Source organism: Notothenia coriiceps, unplaced genomic scaffold (assembly GCF_000735185.1).
Source record: "Notothenia coriiceps isolate Sejong01 unplaced genomic scaffold, NC01 NC01_scaffold00037250, whole genome shotgun sequence".
NCBI classification, from domain to species: domain Eukaryota; kingdom Metazoa; phylum Chordata; class Actinopteri; order Perciformes; family Nototheniidae; genus Notothenia; species Notothenia coriiceps.
In genome coordinates this window covers 14,611,162-14,631,437 of record NW_011369951.1, presented here as the reverse complement: position 1 = coordinate 14,631,437, position 20,276 = coordinate 14,611,162, and the positions used below count along the sequence as shown (strand labels likewise).

The window sequence follows — 20,276 nt, the reverse complement described above, 5'->3', positions numbered from 1 at the left end:
CCATGTTGTTATTTGTCCCTTTCCCCTTTCGACTAATGAGCCAGGTCAAGACCTATCTGTAGTCCTAGAGGAGGACCATTGTTGTGCCACAGTAATAATGCAAAAGAAAGGCCGGTATGTCCTTTTGTTTGGCTAATAGATGAAGACACCTCTTCTTCTTTGTCCTGCCCCATAACAGACTTCTTGAGGTCCGTGGTGTTGGTTAATGACCGAACAGGATAGAGTCATACATCGTGGCTCATTAGTGAGCTTTATGTTCTCACTGTAGAGAATCAATGTGCACAGATGCTTCACCGTGACATAAAAAAGACTTGGTTAACGTTTGAACATTCAGACATTTCAGCCCATTGCTGATCATTACTCTGTGTCATCATTAGGAGCAGGGCCAGATGTTAGTGTTAAGAAAGTGAGATTTGCAGGAGGGAAGAAAGGAAAGGCGTTAAATGAGGCCAGTTGGCTCTGTCGGCAGCAGATGCCTCTCATCTGTCCAAAGATTCATTTGACAGGTAAGCATGCTTCATTTATTCCCAAGCACTTTAAAGGTGGTCCTTGTGAATTTATGAACCTCGTATCTCCTGTTTATCACGCTGAATACATAATTCACTCTGGGACCTCCTTTAACCTTCGAATCCGACGCCAGCTGTTTTTCCTTTTTGAAATGCTAAACCAGATAAAGTTATTTTTCGGTGGGCTTTCTTGAAGCAAACAAACACTTCTTTGGTCTTCTTTCTGCGGCACTGCTTTACATCAGAGAAAATAAGCAGAGCTGTATTTTTTTACACTGTCGATAATCGATAACACAATGTAAACATGCTGCTTTGTGTTCTACAGGGCTCAAATATAGAACACTTACAATGCCGTTAATCAAAAGGGAAATTGAAGTACACTCCCTTGACAGGTCTCGGTCAGGGTATGTCCGAGGGTCTTGATGTAGCATGGCACAAAACATCTGTTTCCTCTTTAGCTGCATGGGGGCGCCGGGCTAAGCCTCCCCTGCAGGCTTCACAGGGAGGACACTGAGAGGCGGGAAGGGATAGAGAGCAGACAGACAGACAGGCGTTTTAATTAAGGAACAGAGGGATGGAAGGGGAAGGAGAGCTGAATTGGTGATCCTGCAGTCTGTTATGATCAAGATGTTGTAGATTTCCTCAGACATTTCACTTGTTTGTATATATTTTTATTCACATAGGCTTCATCTGTAACTATCCAGCTTGTCATGTTGTGCAATCTATTAAGTGTTATGTTCAATGGACTGACCTTAAGCTCCACCTGTAACAAGGCTCACATAGAGCAGTATTATACATATTTAGTTGTAAATGGAGCAGAGTGCTTGTTGAATCTTTGAACAGCCTAAAAACATATTATCCCAAAATCAGATTTGGGTGGAGGGGACTGTTTCTGATGTGTGGCCGACAATTCATGTAGAAAGAGGTGAGAAGGTATCCGTTGCACTTCTTATTTTAGCTGTTGCACGTGTTTCACAGCTACCGAGCGAAAACAAATTAACAACAAAAATAATAAGACCAATAAGATTAGACCACTAGTTCCAAAAAGTTTGGATGTATGAACCTTTATAGGTAAACAATGCCTATACACCTGACAACTTGTCATATTTTGCTCAAGTTTCTAAACTGTGAACAGATTAACCAAAATGTGTGTTTTACTTTTTTGGATTGTTTCATTTTGAATAGAGTCAAATAGGTTCAGTCCTTTTTTGGTTATTTCACATTATGAACCCTCAAATGTGTAATAACAGTGACAATATATGATCAAAACCAATTCTCCTGAATAAAACATCTTGTTTGGCAAAAGCTTTTGAAGATTGCACTCAGACACAGAGGGAGTAAATAGAGGCAGCAGGAGAGAGACAGGAAGAGAGTGATGGGGCAGGGGGGGAAATGAGAGGGTACCGAGGCCCTGTGGCACATAGTGGAGATGTGGAGGGATGATGAGGGGGAAGGAGGGCAGGGGAAATGAAAGACCCAAGGTGAGGTAGCATAAGGACGGGGAAGGTGGGGGGTTGTTCACTATAGAGATGAGAAAGAAGGGGAAGGGTTTAGAGGTTAATGACAACCTACAGAGAGAGATGAATGAGGTCGCGTAACACGAGGAAGATTTTACAGCCATCTCACGCTTTTCACAAACCTCGAGATCACAGGAGAAGGTGCTGGGTACTAATCTGGCTCATTACAGTCAATGGAGCTAATGGGGGCTGTTGTTCTCAAGTGGTTCACTCCGTGTGTGTGTGTGTGTGTGTGTGTGTGTGTGTGTGTGTGTGTGTGTGTGTGTGTGTGTGTGTGTGTGTGTGTGTGTGTGTGTGTGTGTGTGTGTGTGTGTGTGTGTTTGTGTAAGCGTAACCTTTCATCATGCACATTTCTTCTTCCCCCTTATCTACTATTCCTTTAATTTATTAATTTATGTTTAGAAGAATCCTTAGTCATTTTCTATATTCAGGACCATTTCTGGTTAAGATATTGTTATTGAAAAAACGTCACTGTGACTCAGATTTAGTCATATGGTGTCCGAGATAACACTTGGAGCAAGAGATAACCTCTGAAAGCGGCTGGCTCCCTTCAAGCTTGTAATGTCAGATTCAATGAGTTCACACAATCATTCAGAGTTAAACCAAGGAAAACATCAGAAGAAGGACAAACATTGCCCATATTGTTGAGGACTGTACAGATTATCAGTTGCTGTAGTCGTATAAATTACCCCCATACCCCTCAATAAAAGCCAACATCAGGAATACTGACTTCCTATGGCAATAACTTTCTTTAATGCTTCAGTAGCATATCCTGCACCTTTTTCATTTTAAACACAGATGTTGAACAGATTGTTCCGGAAGAAAGGTGTCTAATAAATTCCCCAAAAACCCTGACCATACACCGTAACCTCCAGCCCCACTTCCTCCTCATTTTCTGCCTATTTTTCTTGTTTCATGTTCTTTTACCCTTCCACACCTGTTGCTTGACTTTTTTTCCCGGAACTCTACCTAAACAATGGCTGACTTTCCTGAAATCTGTCTGTCTGACATCTGGAAAAAAACAACTATTTGGCTGTTGCCCCCCCCCCCCTTCCTCAGTGGTTTATAGTGGCATGACATTTGACATGCTCAAGCTTCTCTGCGAGGGTGTGCAGACTAAAGGAGGTCGAGTTACGTGAACGTGAAATGTCCCCTTCTTATGTGTCAATAGTATTTAAGTATTTAGTAGCATTAGACAAAAGAGTAATGCCATAGTTAAGAAGTTGTGTTTTAAATTGTGTATATCTTCAATTGCAGCTATCTAATGGGCTTAATTCAAATGAAAGTGTAATATTTAATGCAAAAGAATAATTTTCATAACCTTATGTCCCTAAATTCACTGCTGGTATTTAGGGTATTCAGATGTTTTTGAGTTAGGTTACTCTGGTTTATAACAAATATGCAAAACACTTTTAAACCAGGTCTTTAATTTGTTATTGTCCTTGTTAGTCCTAAACGTATTTCCAAAAACTAGAGAATCTGATATTTGTTTTCCTTTGAGATACCAACATGTTTACCCCCTTGGTTTGCTTTGTTCAAGTCACTTTGTTTTAATTTAATGTCAGTGCGCTACCGTGCAGTCGGTCATGTTGTCTTAAGTTTGAATGTACGTCATGACCTTTGTTGAATGTTATTCTGCCATTTACTATATCATAGTGCTTTAAGACGGTAAACCAAGGGTTAAGTGGTGTTTGCTTGTGCTTGGTGCTATCAGTGGGGTCATATGGTTTGTCTTAAATCATGAGACATGGATCCTTTTTCCTGCCAGAGGAGGTGGTTCATTGTTTTAGCCCATGTGAAGGAACAATTAAAATAGCATTTTATAACACTTGAAGCAGACCTGAGGGAACAATAAGCACAACACCCTCCTGTTGTCTAGCACAGCACACAGATTTTGAAGGGAAGTGAATAAAAAACACGCTCCACTTGGTATATATAACATCTTTAAGTTCAAGAGATGTGTTCTCTGTCTTCACACTTTCTTCACAACATGCTGCTTCTTTCGTAGACATGAATAAGATGCAGAATAAGACAACGGTTATATATTGCCTTTTTAATCCATAGGGAAGTCCTTTTTTGCCTTGTGCTGACCGACATACACATGCTCTTAAGCTCAGGTGCAAAACTAGAGCAGCAGATATACCCATGACCACATGCACATACATGCACACATACATAGACACATGATAAGTGGGCAGGGTTGTTTTCATGCTATGAATACTCCTTGGGTCGAGCCTTTCCCATTATAGACACGTGCAACCTACTCTCCAAATCCTCATATAGCTTGACAACTTTAAAATATATAAAACCTCTCTCTTCATAGAACACATAAATATATAATGGGGCAGTGCATTATGTCATTCATTATGTTTGTTTTAAAGTGTCATGTAACCTCTTTTAGTGGCTTGTTAATATGAAAGAAAGCTGTTTAACTGTGACTGTGAACGTGTTATTAGCTCAGAAGGGTATTGGTCTAATTAAGCAACACTTTGAGATGTTTAATGGCAACAAACTCAGTGTAGTTTTTAACACAGATGTTTATTTAAATTTTGTCGGCATTCAGCTAAACCTACCTGTCAAAAGACTGTTATTTTTAAAGGGATTTTCCCCCTTGAGTTTCTTATCCTGGTATGTAAGAGCAATGGCTTTGACAGACAGAACAACTGTTGCCAAGAAAAAGTCATTCAATGAAAAACATTATTTTAAAACTGCTGTTAATTAAAACTACAAAATAATAATAAAATCTCCCTCTGCTTGCCAAGTTTTCACAACGATTAATCATTTAGGATGTTGTGTTTGCTGCCTTTTCTTTTGGCCTACTGGACATTGTTAAATTCATTCATCTTTCATCCAAAATATACTGAATGTGGCAATGCTGCCTGGACAATGGACATCTATCATTACAAGAATAAAAGGACAGATTTGAATGAGTGACAAAAGATAAAGAAATGTGTGCGTAGGAACATTACCCACATATGCTTGTTAATTCATAATTGTGATAAAGGAAAACTATTCTAACTTCTAAAATGTTTAATTATGTCAACATAGCCTTTAGTTGAACCCTTAGCTCTTTACTCATGTTTAGGAGTGTCAGCTTCTATTAGCATTGTATTTAATATGTAATCAGTGCTTACACATGTCAGCTCTGTTTCGGTCATGTAACTCCCTCCAGCTTTAAATACGCACAATATGAGCCGAGCTTTAGGGACCACTGTTCTGCCTGCCATCTGGTCTCTGTCGCTTGCCCTGGAGGATAACATTTCAAAACTAAAAACCCACTCTTTCTTTCTCTGTGTGTCCCCTAGGATTCCACACAGGTGAAGCGAGGACAAGGACGAGATCTGCATCTACCCCATCTGTCCATCAACGACCCAAGTGCCTCGGTGCCGGCCACCCTCAGGTCACCTCAACCACGACGGGCGCCAAACAACAAAAGTCTTGACCCGGCAACCCTCAGACAACCTGCACAAAGCAAATATTTGAAGCCATTATATCTAATTTCTCCAGGCAGCCGTCACTGAAACAGCAAAGGGTGTTGTTAGGAGACAGAAGGAGAGAAGAAAAAGTGGGGGAGGAAAGAATAACCCTTTCAAAGTGCACCCTGCTTGCTATTTCTGCTGCGTTGTGGGTTGGGAGCGTCTCATTTGGGAGTGAACTTGGCTGACAAAAAAAGGCCTTCCCTGTGCCCTGCCTGCATATCCAAATGCCTGTATAAATACTGGATAGAGATATCAATTTGTGTGGTTTCTGACATTGCCCAACAAAGAGACTGTCAGCTATCTATAGAAAACGTAGGAGTCTGTGGTCTCCCGAATTGCAACACATCTTTTACCTCTCAAAGTTGGTTCGAGAGCGGTGAGAACAGGAATGAGAGCTACCACTGTTTTCTGCACCTAGAAACCTTTGCAGAATCTGTAGACTTGAACCTTCATAGGGCCAACAACTGCTCTCTGAGGGACACCAGAAGCTGGCAGTCATTTGTGGGCTGCAGTTTTGATGTCTTTCCCAGCTCAGTAAATAAACATGAAGCCCCTAACGCCAATTGGATCCCCCTCCCCTCTGAGGCTCCTGAACAAGGGTCCAGCCTACCTGCGCAGGACGATAGATGGTGGAGGATATGGACGCTCAATCAGCGCTGTGGAGAGGCTTGAGGCGGACAAAGCCAAATATGTTAAGAGCCAGCAGGTGATAAATACCAAACAGGAGCCAGTGCTGGTGCCATGCGCTACTCCACCACCGCAGCCCCGGCGAGCTTTATCCACCCCCGGCAGCCTGACGCCTCGTCTCACCCCACGCTGTTCATCAAACACCCCCTTCTCTACACTCTCTGGCTCCTTCACCTCAAGAGACGAGAATGAAAATGACGACTCCAGGAAGGAGAACAGACGGACTTCTGTTGACATCGAGGCGCATAACCGGAGCAATGTGAACAATGTTTTGCCTCCCAACCCCAGGACTCCGGGCATCAACTTGGTAGCGCCCCACAGTGCCCCTGTACTCAGAAGAAGCAACGGCAAACGCATGCTGAGGCCGGACTCCCTCCTCATGTACAGGCAGAAGAAAGAGTGCAAGAGCCCCGAAGGTGCGGCAGTTGTAGAGAACATTAACAGTGAAGTGAAGGGATACAGTTTTGTCCGTCGCCTCTTCCAGGGCTCCATGAGGGAGAAGAGTAGCGGAGGTGATGGCAAGATCCAGAAGATGGTGATTGGTGAAGAGAAAGCGTCATCACGGGATGGAGATTCCCGCATGTCTTGGACCAATGACAAAGACAATACTGACGGAGGACCGGGGAGCAGGAGGTCGAGTAAAACTGACCATGATCGCAGCCCAGGGTCGATCCCCAGCCCTGGGTTTAGCTCTTTGCTTGAACAGACTAATAATGGATTTACAAACGGTACCAGTGATGGTATCAACACTGACAACCACTCAAGTGACCATGATGATGCGAACGACCCATGGAAGCGGGCGTCACCCCCACCAACACCCAGAAAGCAGTTTGGGTCCGACCTGCGCTGCTCAGTAGCGTTGTCAGATCAGGAGAATTTCTTTGACTTTTGCGGGCTGGATTTGGACATGATAGATCGTCTGGGCCGTGAGAACTTCCTCTCCGGGGCCAGCTCCATAGACACACTCTCGCTGGCCCTCCGCAGCGTGGTAGGGGACGGCTGTGGCGGCTCGGAGCCCAGCGAGTTCTCGCAGCACTCAGGAGACGGGCTGTTTCAGGAGGAGCTGGCTGAGCAGCTTCCCAACGGCGTGTCAATCATTGAGAGGAATGCTCGTGTCATCAAGTGGCTTTACGGGTGTAAGAACGCTGCTCGAGAGGGACCCAAAGAGTCTACTGTGTAATATAGGCACAAGGAACCATGTGTGGTGGAGTGCTGGTGTCTGAAGGGTTTCCTCTAACAAGAACTTTTTTTTTTTTAAACCGTTAAGCATCCTCACCCAAAGAGAAGGAGCTGTGCAGAAATGTGCTGCTAAGATGCATCACAAACTACAAGTGAAGCATTAAGTCATAACATAGAGTTAGCACTCCAAGGCACACGTTAACCTTTGGTCCCTTGCTCTTCCTGACTCCAAAGACACTGTTTCTTCAAACAACTGCAACAACTGCTATTAGTTATCGCAGAGCAAATTGATATATTGTATTTATAGATCTTATGGATGTGTGGGTGTAGAAAGACCTTACTGGTGTATGAAACCAAATGTCTCCGTGTGTGTGGAGTGGACTTCGCTGTCCTCTCAATTTGTAGCTTCTTTTCAGTTACAGACCGAACTGAACAGGCCCCTGTGGCCCTCACAAGGCACATAAGTGTATGTTTGTCATGACACACTGGACAGTTTAGTGTCCTTGGCACACACACACTCACTTAATGACTAGATTAAAATGGAAAACCACTAAGCTATGTTTTAACTAAAACTGGAAAACTGTTGTGTGAGTGTGATGTGAACCATGAGTACCTCATTTGGATCTGTCCCAGTCTACATGTAGATTGTGTGTTGCTTCTTTTTTTTTTACTCCCTAAACGCAGGCGTTGGAACAAACATGCAAAGGACCCCTGTGGGGTTGTTAATGCACTGAACTGGACAGACAGAGGAAATAAAGAAGATATAGCTTTGACCCTCCACAGAGATTCATCTCATATAACGTTAAACACTGAGCTCGATTCGTGGAAGACAAGAATCAATTTGTGACCTGTCATTTTCATAATTTTCACCTTGATTTTAATCTCTACAGAGGGTTGATTCTCACGTGTTATTAACACTGTCCAATAATCACTTGTGACACACTCATTGGTTACCACAGCTCATGTTTCATGTCTATTGAGTGAGTACTGTGAGCTACATGGTTGCGAGAACATCAGGGAAATATTCCTGTAAGAGCAAAACTGGACTTTTGCAAGCAAATATAAGCACAATTTTAAACTCACTAGATATAAGTAGAATAAATGAAGAAGAATTCATGAAAATGATCTATTCACCTCTAAAAGTAAAGTAGCTAAAGTTGTCAAAGCCTGCCTTTAAAATATTTTAGTGTCACTTTTACCATCTGGCAGTTTACAGACGTTAACCTTCCCATCTGGCTCAGTCAGTGCCCATCAAAACAAGAAGGGGAGGCAGACGCCCTCCTTCCTCTGATAAGCACAGATCCTACCTCACTTCATCCATCCTTCAGTGACTTTCACTTTATCTCCATGAAAGGTAATTTCCATTGCTTGGCCTGGATGCCACAGAAATATAAACATGGGGTCTGCGAAGGTATGCAGAGGTTAAAGTGAGAGGCGTTTGGGTTGAGAATGACTGAACTAAAGGGCACAATATTTTTGTATGTGATAAATTAACACCATTAGTTGCAGCTTTGTTTATGTTTCATTTCCTGTATTCAACATCAGCATGGCACACTCCTGAAATCCCTCCAACCCAGATTTTTTTGTTTCATATTTCCCCTGTTAAAAAACATTTGGTTGCATGTTACAAAATACAAAATGGCTCCATGAAACTCTGAATCTCTTTTTTTTATTTGACATAAATATATATATATATATGAGAGAGATTTGGTTTTATTCCAAAGACGTTTGTGTATATGATGTACACAGCAAATAAACACAAAGAATGAAATAATTGTGTCAAGGTCATTTGTTTTGGGTCGTCTTTTTTGTGCTCTTAATAATCAACATTTGAATTATAGCAAAAGGTTTTCCTAGATAATGTATTTCAAACATTCTTAGACATTCAATATATGGGTAACAAATCCTGCAACATTTAAAACAATACTCATTAGATCACAGAAGTCAATATAAAAACATTTAGAAAATAAGCTGTGACTTCTCTAATCGTCTTGGAGGTTAATGGTCGACTGATTCTTGCCTTGACTCTTTGTTACCGCCCTCCACCACATCACGTCTCATTTTTCACATTATTTGAAGTGGCTAGGCGCTAATCGTTTTAGCATTCCCTGCATGGACTTGCTCTTGAGTGAGTTGCAACAGGTTGTGTTTGTAAAGGCGTCCTCAGTGTGGCCTGATGCTGTGTCTACACCTTCTGATGGCGACCCTCCAGCCGTCTGCAGACTCCTCCTGACGCCCTTTATCTCATATCTCCCTGTTAGGCCTGAGTCATCTGTTGTTTTGCACATGCACCAGCTCTCAATGTTTTCAAATCTCAAGGGGAAGTCAGATCTAAAAGTGTTTTTTATCTTATGCTTAGAGGTCTACCCAGTCTCAGAACTTGAATCCTGAAGGGAAACTCCATTAACTCGTTTGGTCAGTCCATTTATTATTAGTGAGCAGGGAAAGCAGCCATGACACTAGCCTAGCCAAAATATAGTAACAGCTTTTGACATCCCAATAAAATAAACACGATATAACCTACATAGTTATTTGTGTGCAAACAAAACAAATAGGCTATAATGTGTTAATTGGTGAGCCCTTTATCACCTACTTTTTTTTGTTTGAACTGCAAGACTTTTCAAAGTTGGGAAATCTCCCCTGGACCAAACAGCTGTACCTTGTCTGGACAAATAACAAGACATCGTTGCTGATCAGTGTAATGTTATAAGAGTAAGAAACTCCTTTTAGGAATATCTAAATGGGTAGCAAGTGCGTGGTTGAGAAATAAGAAGCTACAGACAGCTGCTTAGCTTAGTCCAAAAGTAACTAAATCTATTTGCCACTTTTTCAAAGCTCACGAAAGAAGTCAAAGAAATAGTCAAAATCTTCTAAATATATATAATATAAACATGTTTCAAAGTCAAAACTGTTCCTTAAAAGAAACTTAAAGCTTTTTCTTTACTCCTCGGGCCTAACGATTACAAACCCTGCTGAAAAAACCAGCATAGACCAGCTTGAGATGGTTGCTGGTTTTAGCTGGTTTTAGCTGGTGTTAGGCTGGTTTAGTTGGTTTACCAGGCTGGACAAGCTGGCCAGGCTGGTATTGCTGGTTCAAGACCAGCCTGGCCAGCTACATCAGCATAGCCCAGCATGGATGTCATGCTGGTCTATGCTGGTTTTAGCTGTTAGTTAAGCTGGTCTATGCTGGTGAAGCTGGTATTTATGCTGGTCTACCAGCAGTCTTGTGAAACTGAAACAGACAGACAGACAGAGAGGGCGGGACACGGGTGAACGGCGAGACGGCAGTGGTTGAAAGAAAGCGGTATAAAACATGGTTTTGAACGGTACGTCCACATGGTTCCGTTGCGTGCTTCAACGGAGACGCTTCCCATTCACTTTGAATGGGGTGACGTCAAGCTTTGCCGAACTGCATTGTGGTTCCGTCACGTCGCTTTGCCTCCGTTGCTCGCTTCGAAAGTTGAGAAAAGTTCAACTTTTGAAGCGTCAACGGAAGCGCCATTGGTTCGTCCACACGGTTCCGTCGCGTTGAAGCTTGCCAGTGGGCATATCTGGCACGCGACCAACAACCAATCACATTAATCTCCCGCCCCGACACACAAGCACGCGGTTTGATTGGCTAGCGCTTGTACTGGCATATGATTTGATTGGCTGGCGCTTCCGTCGAAACTATGCATTTGCAATCTTTTTTATTCCAATTACAATAATCTTTTTGTTATAATTGTAAAACACATCTTAACATCCATCAGCGATCAATAAAACAAATCATCCAACACAAAATAGAAGAAATCTGGACCTATTCTATATCTTTTTACACAACAGCATCTATTGGGACTGCACATTGATGTCATCAAGAGCCATTGAGTCTAGTCGGCCTCTTAGAATGTTTATCATTTCTTTGTCTCTTATTATTATTATTTTTTTTTTTTAGGTTTTCCTAGATAATGTATTTCAAACATTCTTAGACATTCAAAATATGGGAAACAAATCCTGCAACATTTAAAAGAATACTCATTAGATCACAGAAGTCAATATAAAAACATTTAAAAAATAAGCTGTGAGTTCTCTAATCGTCTTGGAGGTTAATGGTCGACTGATTCTTGCCTTGACTCTTCATCTGATCAAGAACTTGTGAATCTTCAGGCAGAAAAGATGAAAACACCTGTTCAAAGTTCCAGTTTCCTGAACATCGAACCATGCCTGTATGGGACTCTGTTCCACATGTCTTCAGTCAGCTCTGGACCCAATGACTCTGTTCCACATGTCTTCAGTCAGTTCTGGACCTTATGACTCAGACACTAGTTCTACCAAGGCTTATTAGAGGTAAGAGTGGTAGGAGAGGAATGGAGTTATCTTTGTATTTAGGCTGCAAGTCGACAAAGGTGATCAAATGCTGATGCTAATAATGATCCGATTAATTGGATATTGATTGTCTGCCAATACCGAATCCTGATCCGATTCTTCTATTTCCCAGATGATACAGCTGCACCGTGTACACTAGCTTTATTGTTTTTTGACATTGTAATTCACCATAAGCAATTGTTGGCTGTAACGTCTATGCCAACCAACTGTAATTTGTAATGTATTTTACCGTACTTTAACGGTCAAGTTCTGGCAACCACAGCAGCCCAAATGTCAACGTAAATGTCAAGTTTTCTTTACAGTGTACTTATATCTGTACATTTCTTTTCAGTTTGCTTCAAGAAGTGGCTTCAGCAGACAGAAATGCAGGCTAGATTGGGAAAGGCTGGACGCTACACAACGGGAAACATGGACATGAGCAAGGAAAAACAAAAAACACTTTCTTTGTTGCCTTTTTCTTATCATACATAGTGTTACTGTTTCCATTTAAATATTGAATTCTATTTATTGCTTTTATTTTAAATCAAATGCACCTGTTTTAGATAATATATGTTGATGTATTGATTTGCAGGTTGGTTGCTATTTGTATAATTATTGTATTGTTACTGTGTATTTTATTATATTAACTAGCTATTTATTGCTATTTATTAAATTAAAATACTGTTATGAACACTGGTAGATACCAGAATACATGACACAATGAATCTTTGTAATATATTTATGTTCTCTGGTTTAAATAATCATACCAGTATTTAAACAATGTATGCTGGTCACCTGGAATCCTGGTAAGCTCCCAGCTATTATTAAACATAAACTGGTGATAGGTGGATGCTGGTGACCAGCCCAGCATACCAGCATGCTGGTCTATGCTGGGGTTTTTTGCTGGCTAGGATGGCTGGTTTGGATGGTTTAGCTGGTGCTAAAGTGTCCAAAACCCCTCTAAACCAGCCAACCATTCCAGCCTAATATCTACTGGCTGGCAGCTAAATTGGTCTAAGCTGGTTTTTTCAGCAGGGAAATGTCTCCACATTACAAAACCATCACCATGTGTGTTGTTTGGTTACGAGTTAATGTGTTATTTATTCTCCATGGAACAGTTCAAGGGTTTCATTAGCTTTTCAGCTGGGTTAGAAACTTAAAATGCACATTGTAAAAATAATATGATTTCTGCTGCAGGAAGTACTTTCCCTTTAAATGAACCCAAAAGGGTTTAAGGACATTTAAGGATACAATCTTCTGACATGGTCCCGGGGCTCTGTTTTTCAGACAGTGAGCAAAATGCTTTGTTTCTTCAGATAGCTCTAAAGTATGTAAGTCTCTAACTGCAACACATACAGTGTAATTACACACATAAACACAAACCTCCAATTTCTACATCCCTTTACCACACTTCCCTTACCTCCTTTCCAGAGCTGGAGGAAAACAATAGCCCTCCTGTGTCTGTGTCCATGTCAGTTACTGTGACCGGACGACCTGCTGCGACATCCTGTTTTGGGTTCATAGGACAAGGTTTAAACATATGGTCGTGTTTTGGGTTTGGCCTTTCTTCCACAGTCTGCATGGAAACAAACAGACAACAGCTGTAGACGACAATTCAGATTTTGTATTGTTACAGGGCTTACGTGGTTTAGTTTGGTTTAGTGTCTAGCTTTTCGGGGTAAAGTCGAGCTGCTGTACCTGCTTAAGAATTTTGATGAGCTTGCAGAAAAACCCTGATTTGAAGAGTGGATGTTAAACTGGCAGGAATTCACCACCACTGTAGGCTTTGATGCTGCTGATGTGGTTTTCCACTCACGTAAAAAATATAGCCACAGGGGGTCCAAAGACCTCCTGCTCTACACTTTTGCCTATAGCAGCAAATCTTGACCGGAAAGTGTTTGACCCAAATATGACTTCAAAACTGGTTCAAAGTTTTAATTTAATAAAACATATTATGAAACTTCACAAAACTATTTAGAGCACTTTAATCTCCCAATAATGCCATACTGTTTTAACATGTTTTACCGGCAGTTGTGGGTTTACTTTGTTCGTGTCCTTTCCTTACTGCCACAAAAGCAAAACAGACTTTTCTCTAGGGCAACAAATAAAAAATGTGATTCCTTTCTTGCCTGGAGTTTTAAACTCACTGTGGTCTTGAACGCTTCTGGCAACTGTCACAACAAGACTCTTTCAGCGTCACATCGCAGAGGAAGGCAGAACATGAGCTTCTCTTTGGCTAAAAACCTCCAGTCCAGCTGTTTGACAACAACTCGGGTCAAATACTATCACTTTGTGTCAGAGTGGACCTCAAACTGAAATGCATTTTCAGCTGGGATTTTTTCCTCAGTGCTTTGAGATGCAATAATGTGTGTCAGGGTTAGCATGGGTTCTGAAGTGTGTCAAATCTGACCTAGTTCTTCAGCGCCAGCAGCTCCAGCAGACTGTGGATGTCTACGCTTGAGAGAAGCTAGCTTCATGACTCAGGGATAGAGAGGCAGTCGGAACACACAAAAGTAGCACAGAGGTCTGTAAAATGCAAGAATAAAACATGATAGCTAATAAGCAGCCATGGCACAGTTTAATCAGTGATGTGCCAGATAAATCAGAAAGCTAAGAGCCTGAGGGACTCTGAAGAGGCAGTATGGGAACTGAAGTTGCTGTGGAGGACGAGAGATGTGTCCTAGTTCCTTACCATACACGGTTTCTTAGTCCCATAACACTGGAAAAGTAGCAAAATTAATAACCACGTAAAGGTCTTAGCAGCATAATAAATGATGAATAGGGCCTGATTTGCTTTCAACGGGCACTGTACCTTTTTTCTGAAACTTTTTTAAAGTTTCAGAAAAACACAAATTATAAGACAAAGTTGGGCATTTTTCAAGTGTTGTGTCCGAACAAATTACATGATGATTGTAATTTGTCATGACTTTTTCCGACGGAGCGGAGAGCAAAGCATGAGGGACCTGGCTGAAATTGAACCGGCGACATTGCGGTCATATGGCATCCGATGCAACCATTCGTCAACCAAAGCTCTACTTCTTCTTCCAGCTCTACTTCTTCCAACTCTTAGGAAAGACAGTAAAACGTTTAGGAATTTTGACGGCAGATTAGGTTTGAATAACGATAGAGGGACTGGAACGTGAGTTTCATTTGATACAGGAATAAAATGAAATCCTCATAAGTGAGTCCAAGAATGGGTGGAATGATCCAAAGCAGCAGCAGCAGTCGAATAAGTTATGTATCACCGTTTCAGAATCCAACAGCTGGCTCACATCTGTGAATCTACCAGAGAATCCGACAAAAGCAAGCGATGGCTGTGTTGTACCTGCTTATTGTCCTAACCCACCATTTCAGCTACTGCTCCTTTGACTCTGAATACCAAGCTAAATGGCTGAAATCTTAAACCAAACCTTAGCAGGAGGTGATGGGGGAAATCTGCCACGGTGTACCCCCGCCTCCGTAACAAAAACCATCCCTGAGCTGAAGGTATCCTATGGCTGCGTCGGGCCATAAATCAGAGGAATGGCCCTTTTCATTCCCCTGCTCTCATGCGTGACCTCCGCTTCCCAGGGGGTCAGGGAGATGGGATGAGCCTCGGGCCTGAGAGAAACCTGACCAGGAGCCATGGACCCCTCTTCAAATAACCACCTGACGTCAGGAAAGACTGCAGCAGAACAACGGTAGCACTGCCGAGGGGCTCTGGTTCAACCCCAGACGGAAATTTACAGAAAGAGGAGACAAGAGTTTATGTGTCAGTTGACCCGTAGTGTAGTACAAGGGCAGGGCAGGACAGGAGACTGAATATGAACCAGTTTTAATTCAGGGAGTATTCCTGCTTTAGCTGATATAAAGGTTAAATATTTGACTTTAACCATGGCTGCACAGTTGGTTTGAATAGACCCATGTCTAAAATGCTCTAATTATCATCAGGTAGCGTCTCTAAACTTAAACAGTATATTGAGTTATCAACACACCTAGATCTATTGTGCATTATCTGTTTTAATATCCCTCTTCTTGTTTTTTCTAATCTCAGATTTCAATGACCCGTCTTTGTCTCGTCTAAACAACCCAACAAAATAGGGACATTTGACTGAATCATTTATCATGGTTATCCATGGCATATCAAATGTTGACTATGCATAAAACATGTTTCTCTTAAATACATCACAATATGTTGTATTTCTCAGATACATCAGTTTTTTCCTGACTCTTGTGTTGCTTTTGATATCGAAATCTCTGAAATTCAAAACAGAAAGACAGTTTATTGTCTGGAAAGACATTACTCTTATTGGTACTTCGTTTTTTGTCTGCTTTTTCTTTTTATAATGAGCGCCAATGCAATCGTTGTGACTAACGTTAATCCATTCAAGATAGGAAAATCTACAAGGTGCGTTAACGTGGCTAACGTCACATAAATACGCTTAACAATTATTACCAAATATGTCAACTAAGTAAAACTACTAACCCGTTTTTTATTTAAAATAACTCACAGATATAGCCGAAGAGATGTAAATGGGATTAAGTGGTCTGTTTTGTTACAAATATAAAACATGTTAACATCTTTTTGGCAGCCAGCCACTGAATAGTACTCACTGTATAGCGCACTAACGTGAGACTTTTATTTGTTGTGACAGGAGGGAGAGACGTTATTGTTCTTTATTGTGTCAGTGCAGTGTTTTGGATAGCCGGATTAAGGCTGTGTGGTCGAGAGTTCAGGCGAGCCGGTCAGCAAATAATCCTCAGTGTTTGTTTTCAGATGCTATGAGTGCAGATTAGCTGGGTTTACTGCAAGTTTCTCTCATGGAAATTGGAAACATTCTCACTGTAAAGTTTGTTTAAGTAATATCCAAACAGTGTAACCCCTACATACTGTATCCTTCCCATGTGGTTAAGAAGAATGAGAAGAATTACACAAACAAATAAGATTTTATGGTGAATAGATTTCTGTTTGTTTGGAAGAATGTTAGAGTATAAGAGAAAGTGCCTTTTAGAGCAGATACTTCAGAGCAGATGTTCCTCATGACAACAAGTAAACAGGTTTATAATAAAACTATGGAGGTAAATCAAAAATCCACAGTCGGCCACATGACATTTAAATGATGATGTCGGTTGAACAGGGCGGAAAGTACCGATCAAAGTCAAATTTTCTTTTGGTTGCAAACCAATATTTTAGCTATGCACTAAATTCAATCTTAGGCGATGTGGCATCCCAGCATTACTGGAATATAATGCAGGAAAGTGTTTGTGAAGTTCAGTATTTTAAACAGTATGGCAGTTTAAATGTCAGGTGATTCTTCAAATGTGATTTTGAGTCCTTATAAACAAAGAAAATGTTAATTGTATCCGATTTAATCATATATTCCATTCAAATTATGTATACGGTGCCAAATACTGTCTGAAAGCTGTGTTAGCAGGCACATGTCTTGCCTCAAAACGTGATGACCGCACAGCTGTTGATGTGCAAATAACTACTTAGGATTCAAACTTGAGAACTTGCTTTTGCAGAGCACGCAGACTCTATGATTACCATCCAGACATGCCACCCTCAATGAGTCCATGAGTGTGTGCAGATTTTCAAAAATAAGTGTTTTTTCTACGCTGGTAAAACAATTTTGCATCCAATTCTATCGCTCATTTCTTACAGTCTACAATCTGCAGAGAGTTATTCGCTGTGAAATCATTTTAGGTCACGGGGATGTGAGACAGCAGTCTAATCACACAGTCAGATCTATTCCCAGTCATGTGGGAACAAGAACACATCAGGTCGACAGCTGGCCCTCGTTCCCCGTCTGTATCCATGAAAACATTCATCTACGCTTCTCCGGCGCTGACATTCGACTCCCAACGAGACAGCAGAGTTCATAACCCAAACTACTCGATACACTCTCTTTATTGGTCACTTTATTGCACCCCAACGGTTTCCTTTCACTCTCTAACACTATTAGGTCTTGATGTTTTCACCAAACTGGGTAAAAGCGTCTCCTGGGACCATGTGTTCACAATATGGCCGGGGTACAGCCAATGACAGGCCTTCTCATTTTTAGATGTCAGCTTTGATGTGTTCCACGGCCAGTTATATCTGTTTGGGAAAATGTATTTTTGAAAGGACAAATCATCCACAACTTCAAGTATTCTCCGTCAGCGCCTCCTCTTCAGCACACACGCCTGAAGTGATGGTAAAAGTCCTCAAACCATGGAGTTATCTTTGGGTCAACAACACAGATTTTTGCATAGAGTTCAGAAGAATCAGCAAGAAGGTTTCTCTTTTCTGGCCTGCCAGTTTTGGTTGTCCGTAATGACTGTAGTCGCTAACCAATTCTAGCAGCTGTAGGTGTAGCTAGCTAGGTAATTAATGCTAACTCCATAGGTTGGCTATTATAGTTGACATTAAATGCTTCTATCTGAATGGCATCAACAGTCTGGAGTGCAAAGTTCCACATAATGTATTTAGCTTTAGATTTGTAGCTTAGCTTTGTGGTAATGTTACTGCTGTACTGCCAGTTAGCAGAGCATGGGGATGTTTGTAGCTCAAATAGAGCCTATAAACAAATGTATCCATTCTTCACATGTATATGTCAAGTTTTTTTTCTTTTAATTGTTTGTGTTTGTTTTTAAGTGTTTGTAAAAAGATTGAACCCTCAGTTGGGAACTGTTGATGCAGGGACACTATACTTCATGTATTCTCACAAAGCAAGGGTAAACATGTGGCACAATGGATTAATAATAGAAACCAATGCTGCAAACAGTTTTCGCAGGACTCACAATAATCCTAGTATTTTTTTTTTTTGATTGAGTATCTCTCTTGCTAGATGCACTTGAATCAGCTTTATCTCCATGTATGTTCACAACATCAGCAACCTAAATGACCTGCAGCTCTTTCTCCGTCCTCTCCCTGATGAAGAGCGTCTGTCTGCTTCGCTCTTCATCCTCCACCATCATCAAAGCAAAGTGTTTGACCTCGCCCTCGTCTCCACCACAGTTCTGGGGTTAGCCTTTCCTAATTTAACCCCAGTCTGGTTGCCAGGGCGAGGGAAGGCCCATCGCCGTGGCGCCACGCTGGGCAGGACCTCCCCTGAGGATACGGCCAATAACAACCCTCAAAAACCACAGAGGATCCCCACCTGACATACCGTCCTCTGTGGGATCTAATTCTAGTGCATGAGAGAACAGCTGTCAATCATGAGCAGTGTTAGAGGTATGACATATGGGTTTAGGTATTTATTCATAGTTTTGAAATGTTGCTTTATGCTGTTATTGTGAAATCATAATTAAACAAAATGAAAAAAAATAAGGTACATTTATAGCACTTTCCTTGTCAATGGTACTATGTGCTTTGCACGAGAAAATTATGCAAAAAAAACATAAATATGAAATGCAAAGAGGTTAATGGTTAGTCTGAGTGACTATTTGGTAACTATATTCATCTTCAAACCAAAATTCATCACAACCATAACTTTGTCCTGTGACCTTCTGCACTGAAATAGTTTAAGACATCGTCCATTTTTATTATTTATTTTGGTCTTACAGTTTTATTTTCATTAGCATAAAAGCAGTGAAATTGGAAAAAGTTACATCTTGTTATATCCTTTACAAATAAAATTGTCTGAATTACATTTGAATAAAAAGGGCCAACAACAATCAACAACATTGAGGAACAAGTGATAAATATGACATGCAAGAATAAACTCCCTGAAGTAATTTTATCTGAAGGTATAGCTATCCACAATGCTGATCTCAGCCGACAGAAAAAGAAACTTGAAAACAAATTATCCGTCAACAGATTGCATGAGAGCTGCCTGTAGACCCAGCGCTGGTTAATGCAGTCTGTTTCCTCTAATTACATTCTTCAGTCCATCAGCATGAGCTCTCAGGACTTATTGCCGAGATCCTGCATTAATGTGCAAAGTCCGGCGAGGAATGCAGCTCCATGACGTGCATGCATACTGCAGAATATTTGAGTTACATAAGACCTGTTTAAATTGTTGTGATTTATTATTCACTGTAGGCAGAGAAGCTAAGAGGTTAAAGCTGCACTAACTGTGCTGTTGTATTTGCTGTAAAGTGTCTTTACTGTAGGGTATTTTTATTATATGTACAGCACTTTGGCTCGACCAAAAATCGTTATATAAATAAAACTTGATTTGATTTGGTTTGATAAAGCAAACTCTGCAGTTGTGTACAGGATATGCAGTCAGAGAAATGCTGTGATTTGCACTCAAGTAAACTTAAACGGGACCTATCATGCAAAATGCACTTTTGTACGCCTTTTATACATGAATATGTGTCCCCGGTGTGTCAGGGAACTCACCAAGTGTCAGAAAACACAACCCTCTCTCTTTTCCTCCATACCCAAATCTCTAAAAACGGGGCTGCAACGGAGCTGATTATTATTTGAAATTTTCTGACGTCAGAAAAGGGGTGCTCCGCATATATGGGCAACTCTCCACCTATCAGGGGAATGAGAGACCGCTCGAAAGTGCTGGAGAAGCTATAGTAAATGGACTGTACTTATATAGCGCTTTATCCAGTCTTTAAGAACCCTCAAAGCGCTTTACATACTACATGTC

At 41.2% G+C, this 20,276-nt stretch overlaps 1 protein-coding gene and 1 long non-coding RNA gene across 2 annotated transcripts; both read left to right on the top strand.

Annotated features, from left to right (window-relative positions):
• The first annotated feature begins 5,310 nt into the window (after window positions 1-5,310).
• On the top strand, window positions 5,311-7,440 carry fam110d (family with sequence similarity 110 member D). The gene has a single exon (XM_010796457.1). The coding sequence runs from the start codon at window positions 6,047-6,049 to the stop codon at window positions 7,367-7,369; it is 1,323 nt and encodes a 440-aa protein (XP_010794759.1). The 5' UTR covers window positions 5,311-6,046; the 3' UTR covers window positions 7,370-7,440.
• Window positions 7,441-11,492: 4,052 nt separating this feature from the next.
• Window positions 11,493-12,140, top strand: LOC104967068 (uncharacterized). Its single transcript, XR_800724.1, has 3 exons — window positions 11,493-11,589; window positions 11,630-11,691; window positions 12,062-12,140. It is a non-coding gene; the product is annotated as an uncharacterized lncRNA (long non-coding RNA).
• The last annotated feature ends 8,136 nt before the right edge of the window (window positions 12,141-20,276 follow it).